At 45.5% G+C, this 25,538-nt stretch overlaps 2 protein-coding genes across 7 annotated transcripts in view; both read right to left on the bottom strand.

Moving 5' to 3' along the window:
* Positions 1-15,915: 15,915 nt before the first annotated feature.
* Positions 15,916-23,055, bottom strand: LOC134352473 (endothelial zinc finger protein induced by tumor necrosis factor alpha-like). The gene is made up of 2 exons (XM_063059752.1): positions 22,873-23,055; positions 15,916-16,677 (listed from the first exon to the last, which is right to left on the bottom strand). The coding sequence occupies exons 1-2, from the start codon at positions 23,053-23,055 to the stop codon at positions 15,916-15,918; spliced, it is 945 nt and encodes a 314-aa protein (XP_062915822.1).
* The window catches only part of LOC134352778 (zinc finger protein 239-like), a 42,867-nt gene continuing 40,196 nt past the window's right edge, over positions 22,868-25,538 (bottom strand). For all 6 annotated transcript variants that reach the window (XM_063060222.1, XM_063060221.1, XM_063060223.1 and 3 more), the window contains one exon: positions 22,868-25,536. In XM_063060222.1, coding sequence (XP_062916292.1) covers positions 24,300-25,178 — 879 coding nt within the window. In that variant the 5' untranslated portion in view covers positions 25,179-25,536 and the 3' untranslated portion in view covers positions 22,868-24,299. The remainder of the gene's footprint in view (positions 25,537-25,538) is intronic.

Genomic DNA, 25,538 nt, shown 5'->3' with positions numbered 1-25,538 from the left:
TGTGGCAATACAGGACCAGGTGGTTAACATCAAAAAATTTCAAAAATACATGATAAAAGACCAACACATTTAAGACAATAAATACAGAAAACATCAACTGAAACCAGAAACAGTCCAACATATTACAGGACCCTATAGCAGTTTAACTCAATCTGATTACTTACACAGGATCAATGAAGTAGCAACATCATTCACCAAAATCTTGCTTTAAAATACAAACTCATAAAAGACACTGTACTTTTCTTTAAATACGGGTCTGATCCAGTTTTAGAGTTAGTCCCAATTCATTATTACCTGCACTGGGATCATAGTCCTCCATATATCTGTGGGTAGGTGCCCAAGACAGCACACAATACTCCAAAATAGGCCTCACCAATATCTTATACACCTTCAACATAACATCCCATCTCCAATACTTTGATTTATGAACGTCAATGTGCCAAAAGCTTTCTTTACAACCCTATCTACCTGTGTCACCACTTTCAATGAATTATGGACTTGTATTCCCAGATCCCCTTGTTCTACCACACTCCTCAGTGCCCCACCATTCACTGTTGAAGACCTACCCTTGTTGGTCTTACTGAAGTGCAAAACCTCACACTTGTCTGCATTAAATTCCATCTTGCCATTTTTCAGCCCATTTTCCAGCTGATGCAGATCCTCTGTAAGCCTTGATAGTCTTCCTCACTGTCCACTACACCCCCAGTCTTGGCGTCATCCATAAATTTGCTGATCTAATTAATTACATTATCATCCAGATCATTGATATAGATGACAAACAACAAAAGACCCAGCACCAATCCAGGCAGCACTCCACTAGTCACAGGCCTCCGGTCAGAGAGGCAAACCTCTACTACCACTCTCTGGCTTCTCCCACAAAGCCAAAGTCTAATCCAATTTGCCACCTCATCCTGACTGCCTAGCAACTAAACCCTCTTGATCAGCCTCCCATGCAGGACCCAGTCAAATGCCTTACTAAAGTCCATGTGGGCAACATTCACCACCTTGCCTTCATCCACTTTCCTGGTAGCTTAAGGGATTCTACAGATATGTTAAGAGCGAAAGGATTGCAAAGGACAAAAACTCCATATGATTGGTTAGATATGACCCACCGTGCACAAAGCCATGCTGACTATCCTTAATCAGTCCATGTCTATCCAAATACTCATAGTCATAGTCATACTTTATTGATCCCGAGGGAAATTGATTTTCATTACAGTTGCCACAACCAAAGAATAGAGTATAAATATATCAATATAAAACCATAAATAATTAAATAGTAATATGTAAATTATGCCAGGAAATAAGTCCAGGACCAGCCTACTGGCTCAGGGTGTCTGACCCTCCAAGGGAGGAGTTATAAAGTTTGATGGCCACAGGCAGGAATGACTTCCTATGACGCTCTGTGTTGCATCTCGGTGGAATGAGTCTCTGGCTGAATGTACTCCTGTGCCCACCCAGTACATTATGTAGTGGATGGGAGACATTGTCCAAGATGGCATGCAACTTAGACAGCATCCTCTTTTCAGACACCACCGTCAGAGAGTCCAGTTCCATCCCCACAACATCACCGGCCTTACGAATGAGATTGTTGACTCTCTTGGTGCCTGCTACCCTCAGCCTGCTGCCCCAGCACACAACAGCAAACATGATAACACTAGCCACCACAGACTCGTAGAACATCCTCAGCATCGTCCGGCAGATGTTAAAGGACCTCAGTCTCCTCAGGAAATAGAGACGGCTCTGACCCTTCTTGTAGACAGCCTCAGTGTTCTTTGACCAGTCCAGTTTATTGTCAATTCGTATCCCCAGGTATTTCTAATCCTCCACCATGTCCACACTGACCCCCTGGATGGAAACAGGGGTCACCAGTACCTTAGCTCTCCTCAGGTCCACCACCAGCTCCTTAGTCTTTTTCACATTAAGCTGCAGATAATTCTGCTCACACCATGTGACAAAGTTTCCTACTGTAGCCCTGTACTCAGCCTCATCTCCCTTGCTGATGCATCCAACTATGGCAGAGTCATCCGAAAACTTCTGAAGATGACAAGACTCTGTACAGTAGTTGAAGTCCGAGGTGTAAATGGTGAAGAGAAAGGGAGACAAGATAGTCCTCTGTGGAGCCCCAGTGCTGCTGATCACTGTGTCGGACACACAGTGTTGCAAGCACACGTACTGTGGTCTGCCAGTCAGGTAGTCAAGAATCCATGACACCAGGAAAGCATCCACCTGCATCGCTGTCAGCTTCTCCCCCAGCAGAGCAGGGCGGATGGTGTTGAACGCACTGGAGATGTCAAAAAACATGACCCTCACAGTGCTCGCTGGCTTGTGCAGGTGGGCGTAGACATGGTTCAGCAGGTAGACGATGGCATCCTCAACTCCTAGTCGGGGCTGGTAGGCGAACTGGAGGGGATCTAAGTGTGGCCTGACCATAGGCCGGAGCAGCTCCAGAGCAAGTCTCTCCAGGGTCTTCATGATGTGGGAGGTCAATGCCACCGGTCTGTAGTCATTGAGGCCACTGGGGCACGGCGTCTTCAGCACAGGGACGAGGCAGGATGTCTTCCATATCCGGTCTCTTAGAATACCTCCGATAACTTTCCCACAACTGACATCAGACTCACTGCACTATTGTTTTGTTTGCTTTTTGACTCTATACAGCGAGAGCTCAGGGAAACCAGCATCAAATTCCCTGTTTGTGTCCACATACTTGGTGATAATAAAGGATTCTGATTCTGATTCTATAATTTTCTGGTTTCTTTTTAGAGCCTTTTTTTTAAGCTGTGGAAAACACTGGCTATCACCCAGTCCTCTGGTACCTGTCCCTTTGCTAAGAATTTTTAAATATCTCTACCAGGGTCCTGGCAAGTTTTGCACTTGCCTTTCCTAGGGTCTTTGGGAACACCTTGTCAAGCTCTGGGGATTTATCCACCCAGATTTGCCTCCGGGTGGCAAGCACCTCCCCCTCTGTAATTGTACAGGGTCCATGAAGTTGATGCCACTTTGCCTTATATCAATAGAGTCCTCATCCTTCTGAATAAATACAGGTGTAAAGAATTCCTTTAAGATCTCCCCCATCTGATTTGGCTCCACACATGGATGACCATTCTGATCTTCCACAGGACCCATTTTGTCCCTTGCAGTCCTTTTGCTCTTAACATATCTGTAGAATCCCTCAAGATTCTCCTTCACCTTGTCTGCTAGAGCAACTTCATGCCTTCTTTTAGCCCTCCTGATTTCTTTCTTAAGTGTCCTCTTGCATTTCTTGTACTCCATAAGCACCTCATTTGTCCCTACTTGCCTATACTTGCCAAGCACCTCCTTTTCCTTCTTAACCAGGGCCTCGCTATCTCTTGAAAGCCAAGATCCATACACTTGTTACCTTTACCTTTTATTCTGAAAGGCACATACAAGCTTTGTACACTCAAAAATTTGTTTTTCAAGGCCTCCCACTTTCCAATTACACCTCTGCCAGAGAACTATCTACACTTGTCAGATCCTTTCTGATACCATCAAAGCTGGCCTTTCTCCAACTTAGAATCTCAACCAGCAGACCAGACCTCTCTCTTTGCACATTTACTTTGAAACGAATGGCATTGTGGTCACTGGATGCAGAGTGTTCCCTTGCACAAACTTCAGTCACCTGCCCCGTCTCATTTCCTAATTGCCGATTCAGTATCAGACGCCATCTTCTCGGAACATGATGCTGGCTCAGCGCAATCTCTACCAGTTTATGTGGTAATGACCCATACATGTTGGCAAGGTCTAGCCATAATACAAGTAGGTCTCCCTTTCCTTCGTGCACTTCCCCGATCAGCTGGGAAACCATGCCCGCATGTTCCTTTGGAAATCCCTCCTTTCTCTACCAAAGCATCAATCTAGTTCACTTTTGAGGAGAAACTCAGTCAGGCAATGGGAAACGATACTGGAAGATATCTTCCCTTCCACATTGAGCAGGGAGATAGATCTAAATTGTTCAATGTCCTTGGAATTCTCTTTGGGGGGATCCAGATTCCAACTGTACACCTCCACTGGTCCATGACTTTTCCCCTACACCTGATACTCTGAAGGAATTTCCAAAGTAGATGGAGTAACTATATATAAAATTGTAAAATCATGCCTCACAGTTAATTACCACTCACAGATAACTACAATGTACTTACAGAAGAGCAGGAAGGACGCCGTAAGGGTATGAAAGAATGTAAAGAACAACTGATAATAGACTCTGTAATTCTAAACCAAGCCCGACGGAAAAGCAGAAATCTTTCATGCTGCTATATCGCCTACCAAAAAGCATTTGATTCTGTCCCACACTCGTGGTTAATAGAAGTTCATAATATATATAAACTACACCCAATACTTGTGAACTCCCTTCAATGTCTGATGAAGCGCTGGTGTGTTATCATCAGCACATTATTAACAACCAAAGGAGAACAACCACCATTATCGAAATGCATGAAAGCATTTCTCGGGTCAGATTGCTAAGCCCACAATGGTGTCATCTCGGTTTGAACCTGTTCTCTATTTAACTAAATTGGATGAAAATTGGGTATCAAATCAGAAACAATCAAACAAATTATATTTTGGCACACCTTCGATACATGGATGATTTGATATTATATCATCCTTCATCAGTGAAGCTAAAACGATTAGTCCTGACGAAGGGTCTCGGCCTGAAACGTCAACTGTACCTCTTCCTAGAGATGCTGTCTGGCCTGCTGCGTTCACCAGCAACTTTGATGTGTGTTAATTCAAATGTAAAACTGTTTTTGAAAGATATAACATGAACTTTGGACTGGATAAGTGCAGAACATTAAACATAAATAAAGGTGCAGGAGATCTAATAGAATACAAAACAGATCAGCAGGATACAATACAATCGATGGATGAATTTGAAACATATGAGTGTCTGGGATCTCAAGAAGGAAAAAAATAGATTATAGTCTGATAAAGGAAAAACTTAAAAGCTTATCTGCCAAACAGAGCCCAACAGTAAAAATATAACAAAGGCAATAAATACCTTCACTATACCCATACTAACATATTCTTTTGGCATAATATCTTGGTCCGAAACTGATCTGGAAAATTTGCAAATAAAAACAAGAACTGATATGACAAATTCCATGTACTTAGATTAACACTACCTAGGACAGAAGGGGGAAGAAAAATACCAGACATTAAAAATCTACACAGGTCAGATAAGACTTCTAAGGATATACCCTCATCAACATAAACGGAATTCAGCACACCACATGAGCATATACAACTCTGATAAGAAGTACACACACCACTAAACTTAAGTGAGAGCCCAAACCAGAAAAAATGAAGACATTATCACTATTGAAGAAAACGTTAGCCAATGGAAGAGCATGACCCTCTATGGAAGAAACCCCCATGATCTGAGTAGACTAGGTGTCGACAAGGAAGCATTCAACACCTGGCTCAGAGTTGGAGACCTCTTCCCAGAAACAGAGGGGTTGCATGTGGCCATACAGGACCAGGTGGTTAACACAAAAAACATCAAAAACACATAATAAAAGACCAGCAAATGCAAGATGACAAATGTAGGAAATGTTGAGAAAAAACAGAAACAATCCAACACGTTACAGGATCCTGTAGCAGTTTAACTCAATCTGATTACTTACACAGGCACAATCAAGTAGCAAACATCATTCATCAAAATCTTGCTTTAAAATACAAACTCATAAATGAAATCACAGCTTACTATAAATACAAGCCTGTTCCAGTTTTAGAGTCAGAACACCACAAATTATATTATGACGGATCAGTTATTACAAGTAGGACTATCTATAATAACTGTCCCATCAGCTTGTTGTTGAGCCCACTAGGGGATCGGCTGTACTGGATTGGGTATTGTGTAATGAACCGGAGGTGATTAGAGAGATTGAGGTGAAGGAACCCTTAGGAGGCAGTGATCATAACATGATTGAGTTCACTGTGAAATTAGAAAAAGAGAAGCCGAAATCTGATGTGTCGGTGTTTCAGTGGAGTAAAGGAAACTACAGTGGCATGAGAGAGGAACTGGCCAAAGTTGACTGGAAAGAGACACTGGCAGGAAAGACAGCAGAGCAGCAGTGGCTGGAGTTTATGCGAGAAATGAGGAATGTGCAAGACAGGTATATTCCAAAAAAGAAGAAATTTTCGAGTGGAAAAAGGATGCAACTGTGGTTGACAAGAGAAGTCAAAGCCAAAGTTAAAGCAAAGGAGAGGGCATACAAGGAAGCAAAAATTAGTGGGAAGACAGAGGATTGGGAAGTCTTTAAAACCTTACAAAAGGAAACCAAGAAGGTCATTAAGAGAGAAAAGATTAACTATGAAAGGAAACTAGCAAATAATATCAAAGAGGATACTAAAAGCTTTTTCAAGTATATAAAGAGTAAAAGACAGGTGAATGTAGATATAGGACCGATAGAAAATGATACTGGAGAAATTGTAATGGGAGATGAGGAGATGGCAGAGGAACTGAACAAGTATTTTGCATCAGTCTTCACTGAGGAAGACAGCAGGATACTGGACACTCAAGGGTGGCAGGGAAGAGAAGTGTGCGCAGTCACAATTACGACAGAGAAAGTACTCAGGAAGCTGAATAGGCTAAAGGTCGATAAATCTCCTGGACCAGATGGAATGCACCCTTGTGTTCTGAAGGAAGTAGCTGTGGAGATTGCGGAGGCATTAGCGATGATCTTTCAAAAGTCGATACATTCTGGCATGGTTCCGGAAGACTGGAAGATTGCAAATGTCACTCCGCTATTTAAGAAGGGGGCAAAGAAGCAAAAAGGAAATTATAGACCTGTTAGCTTGACGTCGGTGGTTGGGAAGTTGTTGGAGTTGACTGTCAAGGATGAGGTTACAGAGTACCTGGAGGCATATGACAAGATAGGCAGAACTCAGCATGGATTCCTTAAAGGAAAATCCTGCCTGACAAACCTATTGCAATTTTTTGAGGAAATTACCAGTAGGCTAGACAAGGGAGATGCAGTGGATGTTGTATATTTGGATTTTCAGAAGGCCTTTGACAAGGTGCCACACATGAGGCTACTTAACAAGATAAGAGCCCATGGAATTACGGGAAAGTTACATACGTGGATAGAGCGTTGGCTGATTGGCAGGAAACAGAGAGTGGGAATAAAGAGATCCTATTCTGGTTGGCTGCCGGTTACCAGTGGTTTTCACAGGGATCAGTGTTGGGGCCACTTCTTTTTACATTGTACATCAACGGTTTGGATTATGGAATAGATGGCTTTGTGGCTAAGTTTGCTGACGATACGAAGATAGGTGGAGGGGCTGGTAGTGCTGAGGAGATGGAGAGTCTGCAGAGAGACTTGGATAGATTGGAAGAATGGGCAGAGAAGTGGCAAATGAAGTACAATGTTGGAAAGTGTATGGTTATGCACTTTGGCAGAAAAAATAAACGGGCAGACCATTATTTAAATGGGGAAAGAATTCAAAATTCTGAGATGCAATGGGACTTGGGAGTCCTCGTACAGGATTCCCTTAAAGTTAACCTCCAGGTTGAGTCAGTGGTGAAGAAAGCGAATGCAATGTTGGCATTCATTTCCAGAGGAATAGAGTATAGGAGCAGGGATGTGATGTTGAGGCTCTATAAGGCGCTGGTGAGACCTCACTTGGAGTACTGTGGGCAGTTTTGGTCTCCTTATTTAAGAAAGGATGTGCTGACGTTGGAGAGGGTACAGAGAAGATTCACTAGAATGATTCCAGGAATGAGAGGGTTAACATATGAGGAACGTTTGTCCGCTCTTGGACTGTATTCCTTGGAGTTTAGAAGAATGAGGGGAGACCTCATAGAAACATTTCGAATGTTAAAAGGCATGGACAGAGTGGATGTGGCAAAGTTGTTTCCCATGATGGGGGAGTCTAGTACGAGAGGGCATGACTTCAGGATTGAAGGGCGCCCTTTCAGAACAGAAATGCGAAAAAATTTTTTTAGTCAGAGGGTGGTGAATCTATGGAATTTGTTGCCATGGGCAGCAGTGGAGGCCAAGTCATTGGGTGTATTTAAGGCAGAGATTGATAGGTATCTGAGTAGCCAGGGCATCAAAGGTTATGGTGAGAAGGCGGGGCAGCGGGACTAAATAGGATAAAATGGATTAGCTCATGATAAAATGGAGGAGCAGACTCGATGGGCCGAATGGCCTACTTTGTCTTATGGTCTTATATAATAATACAGGATAAACAAGCAAGAACAAGTTATTTGATAGATATAGCCATTCAAAACACGCATGGCATACAGAAAACAATAAGTGAAAACACCAGAAATATTCTGAATTAAAAGAGGAAATTGGAAGACTTTGAAACATGAACAGGTTATATATTGTTCCGATAGTAATATCTACAACTGGTATCATCCCAAAGTCTCTACACAATAGTATTAATCAATTAGGACTACGCAGCAATATCTATGTAAATGGCCAGAAAGCCACAATACTTAACACCACTAGAATAGTCTGAAAGTTCCTAGCAATTAAGAACTGAGTGTGCTTGGCTATGCCCGTACCTCAAGTTTTACCAGTCTGAGCTGAGAAAAAAATAAAAATAAAATAATAATAATAAAAATAATAATTTATTTAGGGAGCACTTTTCCTACAGATAATCTCATTCAAACTGCCTTCCAATGGGATAAAGTGCAAACATGAAAATAAAAGACAAAAAGATGTCAATTAAAATCAAGGTTAAATAAATAAATAGGCTTTGAGTTGGTGATTACAAGTGTGAACTGAATCTGAATCCCTTATAGCTTTTGGTGTTGATATCCACAGTTTTGGATCTTTGTTCAAAAAAAACTGACCTGCCAACTGTGTTTTGACGAAGATTGTTTAAATTTATATCAGGAAAAATATAAAGATACAAATGTGATGTGTTGGAGAAGGTGCGGCTCCAAGGAGGCAAATCATTTTCATATTTTCTGGGATTGCCCTAAATTAAGTCTATTTTGGGAAGGTATTCATAGAACATTAGTTAAGGTACTTAGGTCCCAGATACCTCTGAACTTTGAGACGCTCTATTTGGGGCATGTATTGTTCCTTGAACAGAAGGAAGATATAAAGTTGCTGCAGGCCCTCTTAGCGGCAAGTAAGAAATCAATCACTAGAAAATGGCTAAATCCAATACCACCTACATTAGAAGATTGGTACGAAATTATCTTGGAAATATTTAAAATGGAAAAGTTGACCTACTCCCTGAGAACTCAAAAAGAAACATTTGATCAAATCTGGAATAAATGGATTGAATATATAACCCCAATGCGAGCAGACTTTAGATGACTCTCCTAATGATTTATATTGCTCTTCTCATCAACACAGTAATATTGCTAATGTAAGCACCCCTAGTCTAAATGTTTGTTGTTGTTTTTTTTGGAAAATAGAGAATTAACACAAGTAAAGGGAAAGATTTGGGAAAGGGATAAAAAAAATGAAAAAATTAAGTAAATAATACATAGGGATTGGATAATTATGTCTGCGGGCAGGAACAAGCACGAACAAATTGGGATATAAACACCTACAATGGTTGGTATATAGGCTTGTATGCAACATTTTGGACCAGTGGAAATGGTCCAGAAGAGTTGTATGGAAACTATTATTACCATTTTTCTGAACAACTAATTTCATTACTTAGCCTAATAGGTTAGATTTACCACAGTACATAATTATCTATTTAAATGTTTATTTTGCTTTTATATCATCTCAATGTGTACTTAAGAATGTATAAATAATTGTAGTTTTATACATATAAAAAAATGGAAAAGGTTATATGTGTGAAAAAAGTACATGATAATTGTGAACTCCTTATCCAAATAAAAATAAAGTTTTAAAAATAAATAAATAAATAAATACATAAATTTAAGAGACTGACAGAAGAAGAGATGAGAGCCCAGCAGGATTATGAAACAAAAGTAATTCCGTGATATCGTCCAGTCCTAGACCATTGAGAGCTTTAGAACAAGTAAGAGAACTTCAAAACATTTTCTAAGAGATACAGGAAGCCAATGCAGAGTAGCTGGAAAGGAGTGATATGTTCCCTCATCCTGGTTTTGGTTAATAGCAACGTTGTTCTGAATGAGTTGAAGTTTGGCAATATATTGCTTTGGAAGGCCAGTGAAAAGTGTATTGCAGTAGCGAGAATTAGTTTTTCAGCATCATTACGTGACAGAAACGGAAGTAACTTTTGCAATAGTTCTGAAGTGTGGAAATGCTGGTCTGGTCACTTTCTTTCAGTGGGATTTTAAATTCAAACCTGAATCATGGATAACACCCAGGCTTGTTACTTCTGATTTTACAAGGGGAGACAGGTTTATCCAGAATTTTATCTCTTTTGGCTTTGGGACTGACCAAAAGTAGTTTTAAGAAATGATTGCTCATCCATTGGTTTACTACAGCCAGACCAGACGTCAGGGAGATTAGGTGTTATCATCATCGAGTCAACTGAGTCATCTGCATAACTAGAAGTCAAGTTTATGCTCTCCAGTGATGTGTCCTGTGGGGAACATATATAAGGAGAAGGGCAGTGGACCAAGTCAGCTTCCCTGAGCAACGCCAAAAGGTACATCATATCTCTCAGAAAATTGGTCTCCAAGATAGAGATATCTCATGTATCTCTGAGATGCATGAGCAGAACCAGTTAGGGGCATAGCCAGTGTGTAAATCCAGTTCTCAAGGTGATCCAGGGGAATGTTGTGGTCAATTGTGTCGAGGGCAGCATTTACATCAGGAGAATTAGAACTGAGCCCCTGTCAGTATCAGTGCTGAGCCTAAAGCCACTGACAAACTTGGTGAGGGTTGGCTTCGTGCTGTGATTTGCTCTAAAGCTTGACTGAAACTTTTCTAGGATATTGAAAATTCCTCACATTTGTGGCAGATGCTTGACTGAAGACATCAGAGGTTGGGACAGGTTTCGACCCCTGGGTAATAGTTGAGTCTCTGTAATAATCTTGGGAAATGGGCTCTTCTTGCAGAGTATACCAGCATTAAAGGAAGCTAGAAAACATTACGGCGGACGTCCAGTCCAGTTTCCGTCCATTCTCTCTCAGCTACTCTTCAGTTCACAGACAAAATTGTTTAACCGTGGTGAAGTTTTAGTAAGTTATTTCTTTTTAACCCTAGTGGGGCCACTGTGTTTAATATATTTTTCAAATTATTGTTGAAAGAAGCAACCATTTCATTTACTGTGTAGGTAGAAGGGATTAGTCGGCCATTTGGTTGCTATTCGGTTCAGTACCTCATTGTGGGCCGAATGGCCTGTTCCTGTTCTATCTTCTACAACGTGTTTGGTTGAGACTGAGGTCTGAAAGAATGTACTGGGTCTACCTTCCAGTCAACGTAAATGTTAATTAGTTCTGCAAGAATAAAACAAAATTCTTGCATCAACTTTGGTTCTTCAGAACATCACCTCTGTTTTACGCCCTCCAGCCTGGACCCTTCTACCCGTGAAATATTTTGTCCCATTCTCTCTGAGAACATGATATCAGCCACCTTTGTCCGAGGTACCGAGAAACTTGTAGTATTCACATCACAAAGTGTCACACATTACTGATCTCTATCGAGAAAGTCTCGTCACTTTCCCTTCATATTCATTTCCATTGCCATTGGTCATTTCACCACAGTCAATCACTGGCTGCCTTGTGGCCTGGTATGGGAATGCCAATGGCTTTGAGTGGAAAGTCCTACAAAAGGTAGTGGATACGGCCCAGTCCATCACAGGTAAAACACTCCCAACCACCGAACACATCTACATGAAATGTTGCCGTAGAAAAGCAGCATCCATCATCAAAGATCCTCACCACCCAGGCCATGCTCTTTTCCCACTGCTGCCAACAGGTAGAAGGTGCAGGAGCCTCAGGACTCGCACCACCAGGGTCAAGAACAGTTACTACCCCTCAACCATCAGGTAGAAGATACAGGAGCCTCAGGACCCACACCACCAGGGTCAAGAACAGTTACTACCCCTCAACCATCAGGCCCTTGAACAAAAGGGGATAACTACTCTCATTTAAGAACTCTTTTATCTTGTTATTTCAAGCTTGTTATTTATTTAGATCTGCATTTGAACAGTTTGTTAACAGTTAACAGTTTAGTTACCATTCTACAGATTTGCTCAGCATGCCCACTGAAAAGGAATGTGAGGGTTGTATGTGGTGACATGTATAATCTCTGATAATAAATTTTACATTTGAACTTTGATTTTGCTTATATAATTTAACTATTTTAGAGTTTTATTGATTATTATGTATTGCATTATACTGTTGCTGCAAAAACCACAAATTTCACGACATATACCGATGATATTACATGTGATTCTGAACCTGTATGTCTGCAGACTATGGGGGGCGGGGAGGGAGACTGGAGCACCCGGAGGAATTGAAAACCTTGCCGGAATTGAACTCCAAACTGCTGAAACACCCGGACCTGTAATGGCGTCACGCTGACCGCCCCTGGTACCATGGTGTCCGTGTTCTTCATCCCAGCTCCAACTCCGGGCCCAGGAAGAATGACATTGGTTGTTAGCTTCCTTACTCCCTGCTCATCTTAACGTTGTGGGCCATTACCACCTCTCAGTTATTAGAATTCCAGTGCCCTATAAAGTCTGACAGCAGAGTTGGGGACCATTAGTTGGATATACAGTGGAGCAGTGCCAGAAATCAGAGACAGGTCAGCACTGGGCAGGGTTCATTGCGAACACCTTTTTTCTGGCAAGTCCACATCAGATGTGTGGAAGGCATTTAAAGATGAATTGCACGGAGTACAGAAAAGGTATGTTCCTGTTAGAAGGGAGGACAGGAATGGAAAGATAAGAGAACCTTAGACATCCAGAGAGGTGATGAATTTAATCAAGAAGAAAAAGGAAAAGTATGTAAAGCTTTGGAAGCTAAGATCAAACAAAGTGCATGAGGGGTATAAAGAAGCCAGAAAAGAATGAAAGAAGGGAATTAAGAAAGCTGGGGGTGGGGGGGGGGGATGCTATGAAAAGGCCTTGGCAAGTAGGATTAAGGTGAATCCCAAGGCATTCTATACATACATTCTATATAAGAACAAGAGGATAACTAGGGAGAGGATGGGACCACTCAAGGATAAAGAGAGGAACATTTGCTTGGATGCAGAGAATGTGAGTGAGGTACTTAATGAGTACTTTGCTTCAGTATTTACCAAGGAAAAGGATATGGAAGACAGGAGATCAGTGCTGAGTGTACAAATATGTTAGGACATTTAGAGGTCAAGGTGGAGGAAGTGTTGGCCCTGCTAATGAATATTAAGGTGGATAAGTCCCCAGGACCTGATGGGATCTACACCAGGAGGCAAGAGACAAGATTAATCAGTATCTTTATGTTCTTTCTAGCCACAGGCGAGGTCCCGGAGGACTGGCAAGTGGCGAATGTTGTATCTCTGTTTAAGAAGGGAACAAGGGAAAATCCTTTGTATAGATCAGTGAGTCTCATGCCTATTGTATGGAAGTTGCTGGAGAAAATTCTTAGGGATCGGATATATGAGCATTTGGAAACCCAAGGCCTAATGAGGGAGAGATGGTGTGGCTTCGTGCAGGGCAGGCCATGTCTTACCAACTCGTTTGAGTTTCTTGACAAGGTGACGAGAGAGTTCGATTAGGGTAGGGAAGTGGATGCTGTCTATATGGATGTTAGTAGGGCATTTGACAAAATCCTTCTTGGGAGGCTCATCCAGAAGGTGAACGGGCACGGGGTCTGCAGCAAGCTGGCCGTTTGGACTCAGAACTGGCTTACCCATAGAAGGCAGAGGGTCATGGTCGAAGGGACTTATTCCAGCTGGAGGTCTGTAATTAGTGGTGTCCCACAGGGATCTGTGCTGAGATCTCTGCTGCTTGTGATGCATATAAATGACCTGGATGAAAATGTAGATGGGGGGGGGGGGTTAGCAAGTTTGCAGATGGAGTTGCAGATAGTGTAGAAAACTGGTATAGATCAGTTTTAGAAATGGGTAGCAAAATGGTAGATGGAATTTCACACAGATAAATGTGAGGTGTTGCACCTCGGGGGGGGGGCAAATGTAAGGAGACAGTACACTGTTAAGGGCAAGATCCTCAACAGTGTTGCAGAGCAGAGAGATCCTGGGATCCAAGTTTATAGCTCCTTAAAAGTGGCTACACAGGTTGATAGGGTGATCGAGAAGGCTTATGGAATGCTTGTCTTTACTAGTTGAGACATGGAGTTCAAAAGTCCGGAGGTTATGTTGCAACTTTATAAAGCTCTGGTGAGGCCACATCTGGAGTACTGTGTACAGTTCTGGTCGCCCCACTACAGAAAGGATGTTGAGGCTTTGGACAGGGTGCAGGAGAGGTCCGCCAGGGTGCTGCCTGTTGGGGCGGATTCTCTGGAGTCACTGCAGCAGAGGGCAGAGCTGACAGAGATTCACAAGATTACGATAGGCCTAGGTGGAGTAGACAGGGAGTATCTGTTTCCACATCCCATTCCCATTCTGACATGTCTATCCACAGCCTCCTCTACTGTAAAGATGAAGCCACACTCAGGTTGGAGGAACAACACCTTATATTCCGTCTGGGTAGCCTCCAACCTGATGGCATGAACATCGACTTCTCTAACTTCTGCTGATGCCCCACCTCCCCCTCATACCCCATCTGTTACTCATTTTTATGCACACATTCTTTCTCTCACTCTCCTTTTTCTCCTTCTGTCCCTCTGAATATACCCCTTGCCCATCCTCTGGGTTCCCCCCCCCCGTCTTTCTTCCCGGACCTCCTGTCCCATGATCCTCTGGTATCCCTTTTACCTATCACCTGTCCAGCTCTCGGCTCCATCCCTCCCCCTCCTGTCTTCTCCTATCATTTCTGATCTCCCCCTCCCCCTCCAACTTTCAAATCCCTTACTCACTCTTCCTTCAGTTAGTCCTGACGAAGGGTCTCGGCCTGAAACGTCGACTGCACCTCTTCCTAGAGATGCTGCCTGGCCTGCTGCGTTCACCAGCAACTTTTATGAGTATCTGTTTCCCAGGTGAGGGCATGCAATGAAAGTGAGAGGGGGATCAGAGAGGGTAGTTGCCTGGTATGGTGGTAGGGGCAAATACATTAGAGGCTTTTAAGAGACATTTAGATAGGTGTGAGGAAGATGGAGGGATATGGACATTGTGCAGGTAGGAGGGATGAGTGTTTGGGTGTTTTTGATTTGCTTTTTATCTGGTTCAGCACAACATTTTGGGCCGAAGGGTTTGTTTCTGGCCTGTACTATTCCGTGTTCTCTGTAACTCTGCAGGTCAGACAGCCTGAACTGAGAGGAGTGAACAGCTGACGTTTCCAGCCACTACACCATACTGCCCGGGTCTTCACCACATCCTCCCGGTCTGATCCCCTCTTCCTCCCCGTTGATTCTCCACACCCCCACCACTTTCTGGAGCCCCCAAATCTGCCCTTTTTGATTTCGGACCCTGCTCCATTAAACAGCTGGAAATGGCTCTCCGTTCTGCTCTTAGACTTTCAAGGACAGTGGTGTGTTGTAACAGCTCAGGTGTGTGAGACACCGTCCTTTAGAGGCACTGAAAATGACCCATAACATTGAAAAGAGCAGAGAAAAGGCCTTCTTTGCCTGGAACCCCGAGGAATGAGGAATGTCCAGGACAGAAACTCCAGTGAACTTATCTACTCCTTGTAGAAAATCATGCAGGGCATTTAAGGAAACCCCTTACCCAAAGAGTAGTGACTATCTGGATTACATAACCACAGGGGAGAGAGAGAGCTGAACAGCGGGAGTCGATTAAAAACACTGTCACGGAACAGAAACACGGGCAGGGTCCAGCTGAGCGGAGTTGTGTCCCTGATGTATGCTGGGTGTGTTGTAGGTTCACTCGCTACCTGAGACAAAGTTTAAAATAGAACTCATTTATTTGTCACAGATCCAGAATGTTAAACTGCAGTCTCATAAAAGGTGAATGCCAGAGGAAGAGACTCCTCCCAGGCCCAGTGACCAGGGTGCAGACCGGCTGTGATGAGCAGCAGCAATAATTGCAGAGTCTGACGCCAACAGTCAGTTTCGAACTTGCCTCTGGGTTCAGCAACTGTGATGGTTAAATATCCAGCATGCAGCTGATTTAAACTTTTTTCCCCAGTATGAACTCGCTGGTGTATCAGAAAGTTGGATGACTGAATAAGTCCCTTCCTACATCCCGAGTAGTTGAACAGCTTCTCCCCAGAATGGATGCACTGCTGTCTCATGTTCCCACAGACAGAGCAGATAAATTTCCTCTCCCCGGTGTGAACTTGCTGGTGTGCCTGCAGGTGAGATGACTGAGTAAATCCATTCCCACAGACTGAGCAGTTGACTTTTCTCTCCCCAGTGTGAATTCGCAGGTGCGTCACTGGGGAGGTTGACCTGGTAAATTCAGAGCAGGTGAACGCCCTCTCCCGCTGGTGCATCAGCAGGTCATACGGCCGAGTGAATCTCTTCTCACAAGCAGAGAAGGTGTATAGACTCTCTCCAGTGTGAACTCGCTGGTGTGTCAACAGAGCAGATGACCGAGTGAATCTCGTCCCATACACTGAGGAGACAAATGATCTCTCCCCACTGTGAACTTGCCGGTGTCTCCACAGATGAGAGGACTCTGCAAATGCTTTCCCACAGTCTGAGCAGGTGAACGGTCTCCCCACAGTATGAGTTTGCTGGTGTGCCTGTAGGTGAGGTGACTGAGTAAATCCCTTCCCATTGTCAGAGCAGGTGAACGGTTTCTCCCCAGTGTGAACTCGCTGGTGTCTCATCGTGTGGGATGAATTAGTGAATCCTGGTGTACACGCTGAACTGTAGAAGAGTCTCTCTCACTGGTGCATCTGCGGGTGGGCTGAGTTAGTGAATGTCGTCCCACAGACAGATCAGGTGAACGGCCTCTCACTGGTGTGAATGTTATTTTATGTAGTTAGAGATACAGGCCTTTCCAGCACAGTGACCTCAGCTGCCCATCAATCCTCCTGCTTGACCTTAGCCTAATGACAGGACAACTTACAATGGCCAATTAACCTACTAACTGAAATGTCTCTGGACTGTGGGAGAAGCCACAGCACTCAAAGGAAGCCCAGATGGTCATGGAGAAAATGTAGAAACTCAGCAAACAGCACCGGAACTAAACTTCAAACTCTGACACTCTGATCTGTAATCTTCAGTTGGGTTGGCGGAGTGAATTGCTCCCCACGGTCAGAACAGGGGAAGAGTCTCACAATAATGTGAACTTGCCGATGTACCTTTGGGCTGAATGACAGAGTGTATCCTATCCCATGCACGGAGCAGGTGAATGGCCTCTCCCCAGAGTGAACTGACTCGTCGACTGAGTGAGTGAATCCCTTCCCACACTGAGAGCAGGTGAATGATATCTCCCTGCTATCAATTGTCTGGCAATTCACCAAGTCAGATGTTAGTCGTAGTGAATCCCGTGTTCTCAGCACTCCGGGAGTGGAATGCTCAAGCCATCGAACGGGGGATGTGGTGGGGGACACCCAAGATGGGGGAAGTGTTCATGTCCTGGGGGGGGTGAGAAAGCCCCGGTGGGGGGGGAGAGGGGGGAAGGGGAAGATCTGATGCTGTGAGGGGTAAGAGAAAGCCCAGGTGAAGGGGGGGGGATGTGCCCCGGAGATGAGTGCAGTCGGGGGGAGTCCTGGAGAAGGGGGCTTGTGGGGTGCTCCAGGTTTCAGGGTGAGGGGAATCAGAGAGACCCAGTGGGAAGGTGCACTCCAGTGGACAGGGAGGGAGAAACGTGTGCCCTAGAGACAGGGTTGGAAAGGGCGTCCCAGGGAGGTGCAGGAATGGGGGTGTTGGAGAGGGGAAAGGAGTCCCAGGGATAGAGAGGGGGAGGAGTGGATAGAGGAGTCATTCCATAGACGGGGAGGAATGGTGGCAAGTAGGTGACTGAAATTTGTGGGGGTGGGCAGGGGAGGAGGCATCCTGGAGATAGGGTGGAGAGGAGGAGGCGGAGTGGGGTGTGGACATCATTGAGATGGGGAGGGAGGAGGCCGGGTTGGTGGAGGGATACAACGGAGACAGGAGGGGGAATGACAGAGACAAGGAGAAGGAGGGACGCCCCAGAGACGGGATGAATGGGGTTAGGAGCGACCCAGACACCAGGGAATGAGGGGGAGAGGACATTCCAGAGGCCGGGTGGAGGGTGACCAAGTGACTGGTTAGAGTCAGTAGGGAGCCACCCATGGGTGGGCGGTGAGGAAGCAGGGCCAACCCATGACGGGAGAATGGGGCAAACCAGAGACAAGGGAGAGGGGAATGTGGATGATGCAGCAAAAGAGCACCAGATACAGGGTCCAGGGCACCCTCGAGACTGGGAAGATGGGGATGGGTAGGGGTTGTCCCAGAGAGGAGGGTGTGGGGAAGGGGAAGGGAGGGGGGAGAGGACTTCTGACATTGTGGGTGGGGGGCGGTTGGTCATGAAGGTGGAGGGGGGAAGGGTGGTCCCAAAAACAGTGGAGAGGGAAAAAGGGGAATCCCATAGACTGGGAAGGGAGACGGATGCCCCAGGCACCAGAGAGGGATGAACCCGGAAACACAGGGGTGATATGGGGAGGGGAATAGAAGGAACGATGGTCTCACTTGGTCCAGAACCAGATGACGTTCAACAAAGCTGATTTGCTACAGAGCCAAAAGTGGCATACGGAGCTTGATTTCTCGTGCAGCTTGAACTGACATTTTAATTCACTGGACTTTTGACCCAGTTATTTCTTTTAGGCCTCAGTCTCAACTATTCCCGTTATCTAGCCTGACTAATTAAGAATCTATCTATCTCTGCCTTAAATATCCATAAGGAATATACTTTCGGTGTGCGTCCCAGATCCCGAGATTTAGATAGCAAAATCTCAGTTGTGCCTGGGAGACCCACTGCACTCATTTCTTCGGCCTGCCCTGTCGAACACAGCCTGCGGCCTGGTGCAGTAAACACTAGTCGTGTAATGAATGGCTACGTCTATACCCGGAACGCAGCAAGAGTCGGAACAAGAACCTGTGTAGAATACAGACAGGGAGAATGTGTGTGAGGCTGGAGGTCTGTGCTTGGTGTCAGATGACACCTCAGGGACCGGGTTAGGGAACTGGAGCTGCAGCTCGATGACCTTCGTCTGGTCAGGGAGAGTGAGGAGGTGATAGAGAGGAGCTACAGGCAGGTGGTCACACCGGGGCCTGGGGAGATGGATAAGTAGGTAACAGTCAGGAGAGGGAAGGGCAGCAGTCAGAGGTGAGAAAGCACCCCTGTGGCTATACCCCTTGACAATAAGTACTCCTGTTTGAGTACTGTTGGGGGGGAGGGGACAGTCTACCTGGGGAAGCAACAGTGGTCGCACCTCTGGCACAGAGTCCGGTCCTGTGGCTCAGAAGGGTAGGGAAAGGAAGAGGATGAAAGCAGTGATAGGGGACTCTATAGTTAGGGGGTCAGACAGGCGATTCTGTGAACACAGGAAAGAAATGCGGATGGTAGTTTGCCTCCCAGGTGTCAGGGTCCAGGATGTTTCTGATCACGTCCACGACATCCTGAAGTAGGAAGGAGAATAGCCAGAGGTCATGGTACATATTGGTATGAACGACGTAGGCAGGAAAAGAGAGGAGGTCCTGAAAGCAGACTACAGGGAGTTAGGAAGGGAGTTGAGAAGCAGGACTGCAAAGGTAGTAATCTCGGGATTACTGCCTGTACCTCATTACAGTGGGTATAGGAATAGAGTGAGGTGGAGGATAAATGCGTGGCTGAGGGATTGGAGCAGGAGGCAGCGATTCAGATTTCTGGATCATTGGGACCTCTTTTGTGGCAGGTGTGACCTGTACAAAAAGGACGGGTTGCACTTGAATCCCAGGGGGACCAATATCCTGGTGGAGAGGTTTGCTAAGGCTACTGGGGAGAGTTTAAACTAGGATTGCTGGGGGGTGGGAACCAAACTGAAGAGACGGAGGAAAGGGAGGTTGGCTCACAAATAGACAAGGCTTGGAGACAGTGCAAGAGGGAGGATAGGCAGGTGATAGAGAAGGGACACGCTCAGACCGATGGTTTGAGATGCGTCTATTTTAACGCAAGGAGTATTATGAACAAAGCAGATGAGCTTAGAGCGTGGATCAGTACTTGGAGCTGTGATGTTGTGGCTATTACAGACTTGGATGACTCAGGGGCAGGAATGGTTACTTCGAGTACCAGGCTTTAGATGTTTCAGAAAGGACGGGGAGGGAGGCAAAAAAGGTAGGGGCATAGCACAGTTGATCAGAGATAGTGTCACAGCTGCAGAAAAGGAGCAAGTCATCGAGGGATTGTCTCCGGAGTCTTTGTGGGTGGAAGTTAGAAACAGGAAGGGGTCAATAACTCTACTGGGTGTTTTTTATAGACCACCCAATAGTAACAGGGACATCAAGGAGCAGATAGGGAGCCAGATTCTGGAAAGTATAATGATAACAGAGTTGTCGTGATGGGAGATTTTGATTAGAGCGAAGGGTTTAGACGGAGTGGGGTTTGTTAGGAGTGTTCAGGAAGGTTTCTTGACACAATATGTAGACAAGCCTACCAGAGAAGAGGCTGTACTTGATCTGGTATTGGGAAATGAACCTGGTCAGGTGTCAGATCTCTCAGTGGGAGAGCAATTTGGAGATAGTGATCACAATTCTATCTCCTTTACCATAGCTTTGGAGAGGGATGGGAACAGACAAGTCAGGAAAGTGTTTAATTGGAGTAAGGGGAAATATGAGGCTATCAGGCAGGAACTTGGAAGCATAAATTGGGAACAGATGTTCTCATGGAAATGTACGGAAGAAATGTGGCAAATGTTCAGGGATATTTGTGTGGAGTTCTGCATAGGTACATTCCAATGAGACAGGGAAAGGATGGTAGGGTACAGGAACCGCAGTGTACAAAGGCTTTGTAAATTTAGCCAAGAAGAAGAGCTTATGAAAGGTTCAAAAAACTAGGTAACAATAGAGATCTAGAAGATTATAAGGCTAGCAGGAAGGAGCTTAAGAAAGAAATTAGGAGAGCCTGAAGGGTCCATGAGAAGGCCTTGGCGGACAGGATTAAGGAAAACCCCAAGGCATTCTGCAAGTATGTGAAGAGCAAGAGGATAAGACGTGAGAGAATAGGACCAATCAAGTGTGACAGTGGGAAAGTGTGTATGGAACTGGAGGAGATAGCAGAATCACTTAATGAGTACTTTGCTTCAGTATTCATTACAGAAAAGAATCTTGGCGATGACTCAGAGCGGACTGAAAAGCTTGAGCATGTAGATATTAAGAAAGAGGATGGGCTGGAGCTTTGGGAAAGCATCAAGTTGAATAAGTCTCTGGGACCGGACGAGATGTACCCCAGGCTTCCGGCAATGATCTTTGCATCATCAATGGGGACTGAAGAGGTTCTGGAGGATTGGAGGGTTGCGGATGTTGTTCCCTTATTCAAGAAAGGGAGTAGAGATAGTCCAAGAAATTATAGACCAGTGAGTCTTACTTCAGTGGTTGGCAAGTTGATGGAGAAAATCCTGAGAGGCAGGATTTATGAACATTTAGAGAGGCATGATATGATTAGGAATAGTCAACATGGCTTTGTCAAAGGCAGATCGTGCCTTACGAGGCTGATTGAACTTTTTGATGATGTGACTAAACATATTGATGAAGGTAGAGCAGTTAGATGTAGTGAATATAGATTTTAGCAAGGCATTTGATAAGGTACCCCATGCAAGGCTTATCGAGAAAGTAAGGTGGCATGGGATCCAAGGGGACATTGCTTTGTGGATCCAGAACTGGCTTTCCCACAGAAGGCAAAGAGTGGTTGTAGACGGGTCATATTCTGCATGGAGGTCAGTGACCAGTGGTGTGCCCCAGGGATCTGTTCTGGGACCCCTACTCTTCGTGATTTTTATAAATGACCTGGATGAGGAAGTGGAGGGATGGGTTAGTAAGTTTGCTGAGACACAAAGGTTGGAGGTGTTGTGGATAGTGTGGAGGGCTGTCAGAGATTACAGCGGGACATTGATAGGATGCAAAACTGGGCTGAGAAGTGGCAGATGGAGTTCAACCCAGATAAGTGTGAGGTGGTTCATTTTGGTAGATCAAATATGATGGCAGAATATAGTATTAATGGTAAAACTCTTGGCAGTGTGGAAGATCAGAGGGATCTTGGGGCCTGAGTCCATAGGACACTCAAAGCTGCTGCGGAGGTTGACTCTGTGGTTAAGAAGGCAAATGGTGCATTGGCCTTCATCAATCATGGGATTGAGTTTAGAAGCCGAGAGATAATGTTGCAACTCCTTAGGACCCTGGTCAGACCCCACTTGGAGTACTGCGCTCAATTCTGGTCACCTCACTATAGGAAGGATGTGGAAACCATAGAAAGGGTGCAGAGGTGATTTACAAGGATGTTGCCTGGATTGGGAGCATGCCTTATGAGAATAGGTTGAGTGAACTTGGCCTTTTCTCCTTGGAGCGACAGAGGATGAGAAGTGATTGATAGAGGTGTGTAAGATGATGAGACGCATTGATTGTGTGGATAGTCAGAGGCTTTTTCCCAGGACTGAAATGGTTAACACGAGAGGGTACAGTTTGAAGGTGCTTGGAAGAAGGTACAGAGGAGATGTCAGGGGTAAATTTTTTACACAGAGTGGTGAGTGCGTGGAATAGGCTGCTGGCGATGGCGGTGGGGGTGGATACGACAGTATCTTTTAAAGGACTCCTGGAGAGGTACATGGAGCTTAGAAAAATAGAGGGCTATTGGTAACCCTTGGTAATTTCTAAGGTAAGGACACGTTTGGCATAGCATTGTGGGTTGAAGTGCCTGTATTGTGCTGTAGGTTTTCCATGTTTCTATCACTGTCCCAGGGATACGCATGTGCCTCTGTAATCACATCGTGGCTTACCAGCAAAGAATTCTCCACGGCCCCGCGCGAACCATCGCCAGAGCTCAGAGCATTTGTCCCAGTCAAGGCACGACTGCCAGTGAAGATGTACCCGCTGACCTCCTGCCAATAGTCCGGAGCCTTTTGTCCACCACGCAGGCGCACCTTTCGACTCGCCCTCGCACCGGCTGAACCTTGTTCCATTGACGCCTGCACACTCAATCCGCGGATCACCGAAGGTGAATCCTGAACCGCAGAGATATCTCGGTAAGAACGGTGCAATTGGAAGTGTTTTACAAGCACTGCTCCCCTCTGCCAAAAGGCACCGAACCAGACAATATTTTTATGAGAAAACAGTATCCAGTTTGACATTGCGTGCTCCTCCCAGCAACATGATCAATATGAGCAGGCATTGTGTGTGTCAGCAGTCAAAGTGAATCTCATCATCTCTTTAATTTTATTTAGAGATACAACGTGGAACACGTCCTTCCACCGAGCCCAATGACAGGGCAATTTACTATGACCAATTAGCCAACTAACCATATGTCTTTGCATTGTTGGAGGAAACCAGAGCACCCGGAGGAAATCCACACGCACACAGGAAGGATACACATACTTCCTTACAGAGGACAACGAAAGTGTGAGCTGCACTGCCGTGGCACCCTTCAATTGATAAACCTGACACAGCTTTTTTCTGTCAATGAGCTTCCAATTTTTGCTACTCTTGTCACTTAGCACCTCGCCCCCTCCTCCTGATCATATACTCCTAACCCTACTGCTGTCCGGAGCCCCAAACCTGACCCATGTCTCGTTTCTGACCCCACTCCACTAATGGTCCCCCATTCTGCTATCAAGTTTAGAGGACAGCGGTGTGTTGTAACAACCCAGCCGTGCGAGACGCAGCCCTTCAGCAGTGAAAAAGACTCACAGCAGGGAATACAGATGGTAACACCCAATGCCGTTTTTCCTCCGCCCAGAGATTTGAGGGATGAAGAACACGTCAGACAGAACTGCAGTGAGCTTGTCTTCAATCGACAGAACGTCATGCAGGAAATTCAAGAGAAACTTCTTCACTAACAGACTATTTAGAACCCGTCACCACAGGGAGATTGAGAGAAGAACAGCAGGAAAGGATTTGGAATCACTGCCCTGGAACAGAAACACTGACAGAGACCAGATGGGATGAATTGATTCCGTACTGTACTGTAAACACCTGAGACATAGTTTAAAATAGACCTGATTTATTTGTCACAGATCCAGAATGTTAAACTCCAGTCCCATAAAAGGTGAATGCCAGAGGAAGAGACACCTCCCAGGCCCAGTGACCGGGGTGCAGACTGGCTGTGGTGAGCAGCAGCAATCATTGCAGAGTTGGACAAAAACAGTCACTTTTGAACTTGCCTCTGGGTTCAGCAACTGTGATGGTTAAGTATCCGGCATGCAGCAGTTTAAGCTTTTTCCCCAGTGTGAACTCTATAGTGCTTCACAAGGTGGGATGAGTGAGTGAATCCCTTCCCACACACAGAACAGGTAAATGGCCTCTCTCCTGTGTGGAGTCGCTGATGTGTCTGCAGGCTGGACGACTGAGTGAATCCCTTCCCACAGTCTGAGCAGGTGAACGGCCTCTCCCCAGTGTGAACTCGCTGATGTACCTTCAGTTGAGATGACTGAGTGAATCCCTTCCCACAGTCCGAACAGGTGAACGGCCTCTCCCCAGTGTGAACTCGCTGGTGTGTCAGCAGATCAGATGACCGGGTGAATCCCTTCCCACAATCAGAGCAAGCGTACGGCCTCTCCCCAGTGTGAAATCGCTCGTGTGTCAGCAGATCCGATGAGCGGGTGAACCTCTTCCCACAGACGGAGCAGATAAACGGCCTCTCCCCAGTGTGAACTCGCTGGTGTGTCTGTAGGTGAGACGGGTGAGTAAATGCCTTCCCACAGTCTGAGCAGGTGAATGGCCTCTCCCCAGTGTGAACTGACTGGTGTGTCTGTAGGTGGGATGACTGAGTGAAACCCTTCCCACATTCAGAGCAGACATACGGCCTCTCCCCAGTGTGAACGCGCTGATGTATCTTCAGTTGAGGTGACCGAGTGAATCCCTTCCCACAATCTAAGCAGGTGAAAAGCCTCTCCCCAGTGTGAACTGACTGGTGTGTCTGTAGGTGGGATGACTGAGTGAATCCCTTCCCACACTCGGAGCAGATGTACGGCCTCTCCCCGGTGTGAACTCGCTGGTGCCTCCGCAGTTCGGATGCCCGAATGAACGCCTTGCCACAGTCTGAGCAGGAGAACGGCCTCTCCTCGGGGTGAACTCGCTGGTGTCCCATCAGGTGGTATGAATTAGTGAATCCTTACCACACTCAGAACAGTTGAACGGTGTCTCCCTTGTGAACTCACTCTGTGTCTGCAGGAGGGCTGAGTGAGCAAATCCCTTCCCTGACAGAGCAGGTGAATGATATCTCCCTGCTCGGCACCCCGGTTCCAGCAGATTTCACTGAGTTAAAACAGAACGGCTCCTTTCAGACACAAAATACATGTCCAGCTGGGATGAGATACATCTTCATCTCCAAGGATTGACAACTAATCTATCGGTGCTACGAAGGGAATATCCGGTCACTCCTTCCAATATCCAGACAGACAGGCACAGCAGTGTGGTTGCGCTCCAAATCCTTTGCCGTCTCCAGCCT

Source organism: Mobula hypostoma, chromosome 10, assembly GCF_963921235.1.
Source record: "Mobula hypostoma chromosome 10, sMobHyp1.1, whole genome shotgun sequence".
NCBI classification, from domain to species: domain Eukaryota; kingdom Metazoa; phylum Chordata; class Chondrichthyes; order Myliobatiformes; family Myliobatidae; genus Mobula; species Mobula hypostoma.
Note: the sequence above shows the minus strand (reverse complement) of the source record. Positions and strands in the feature narration are given on the sequence as shown.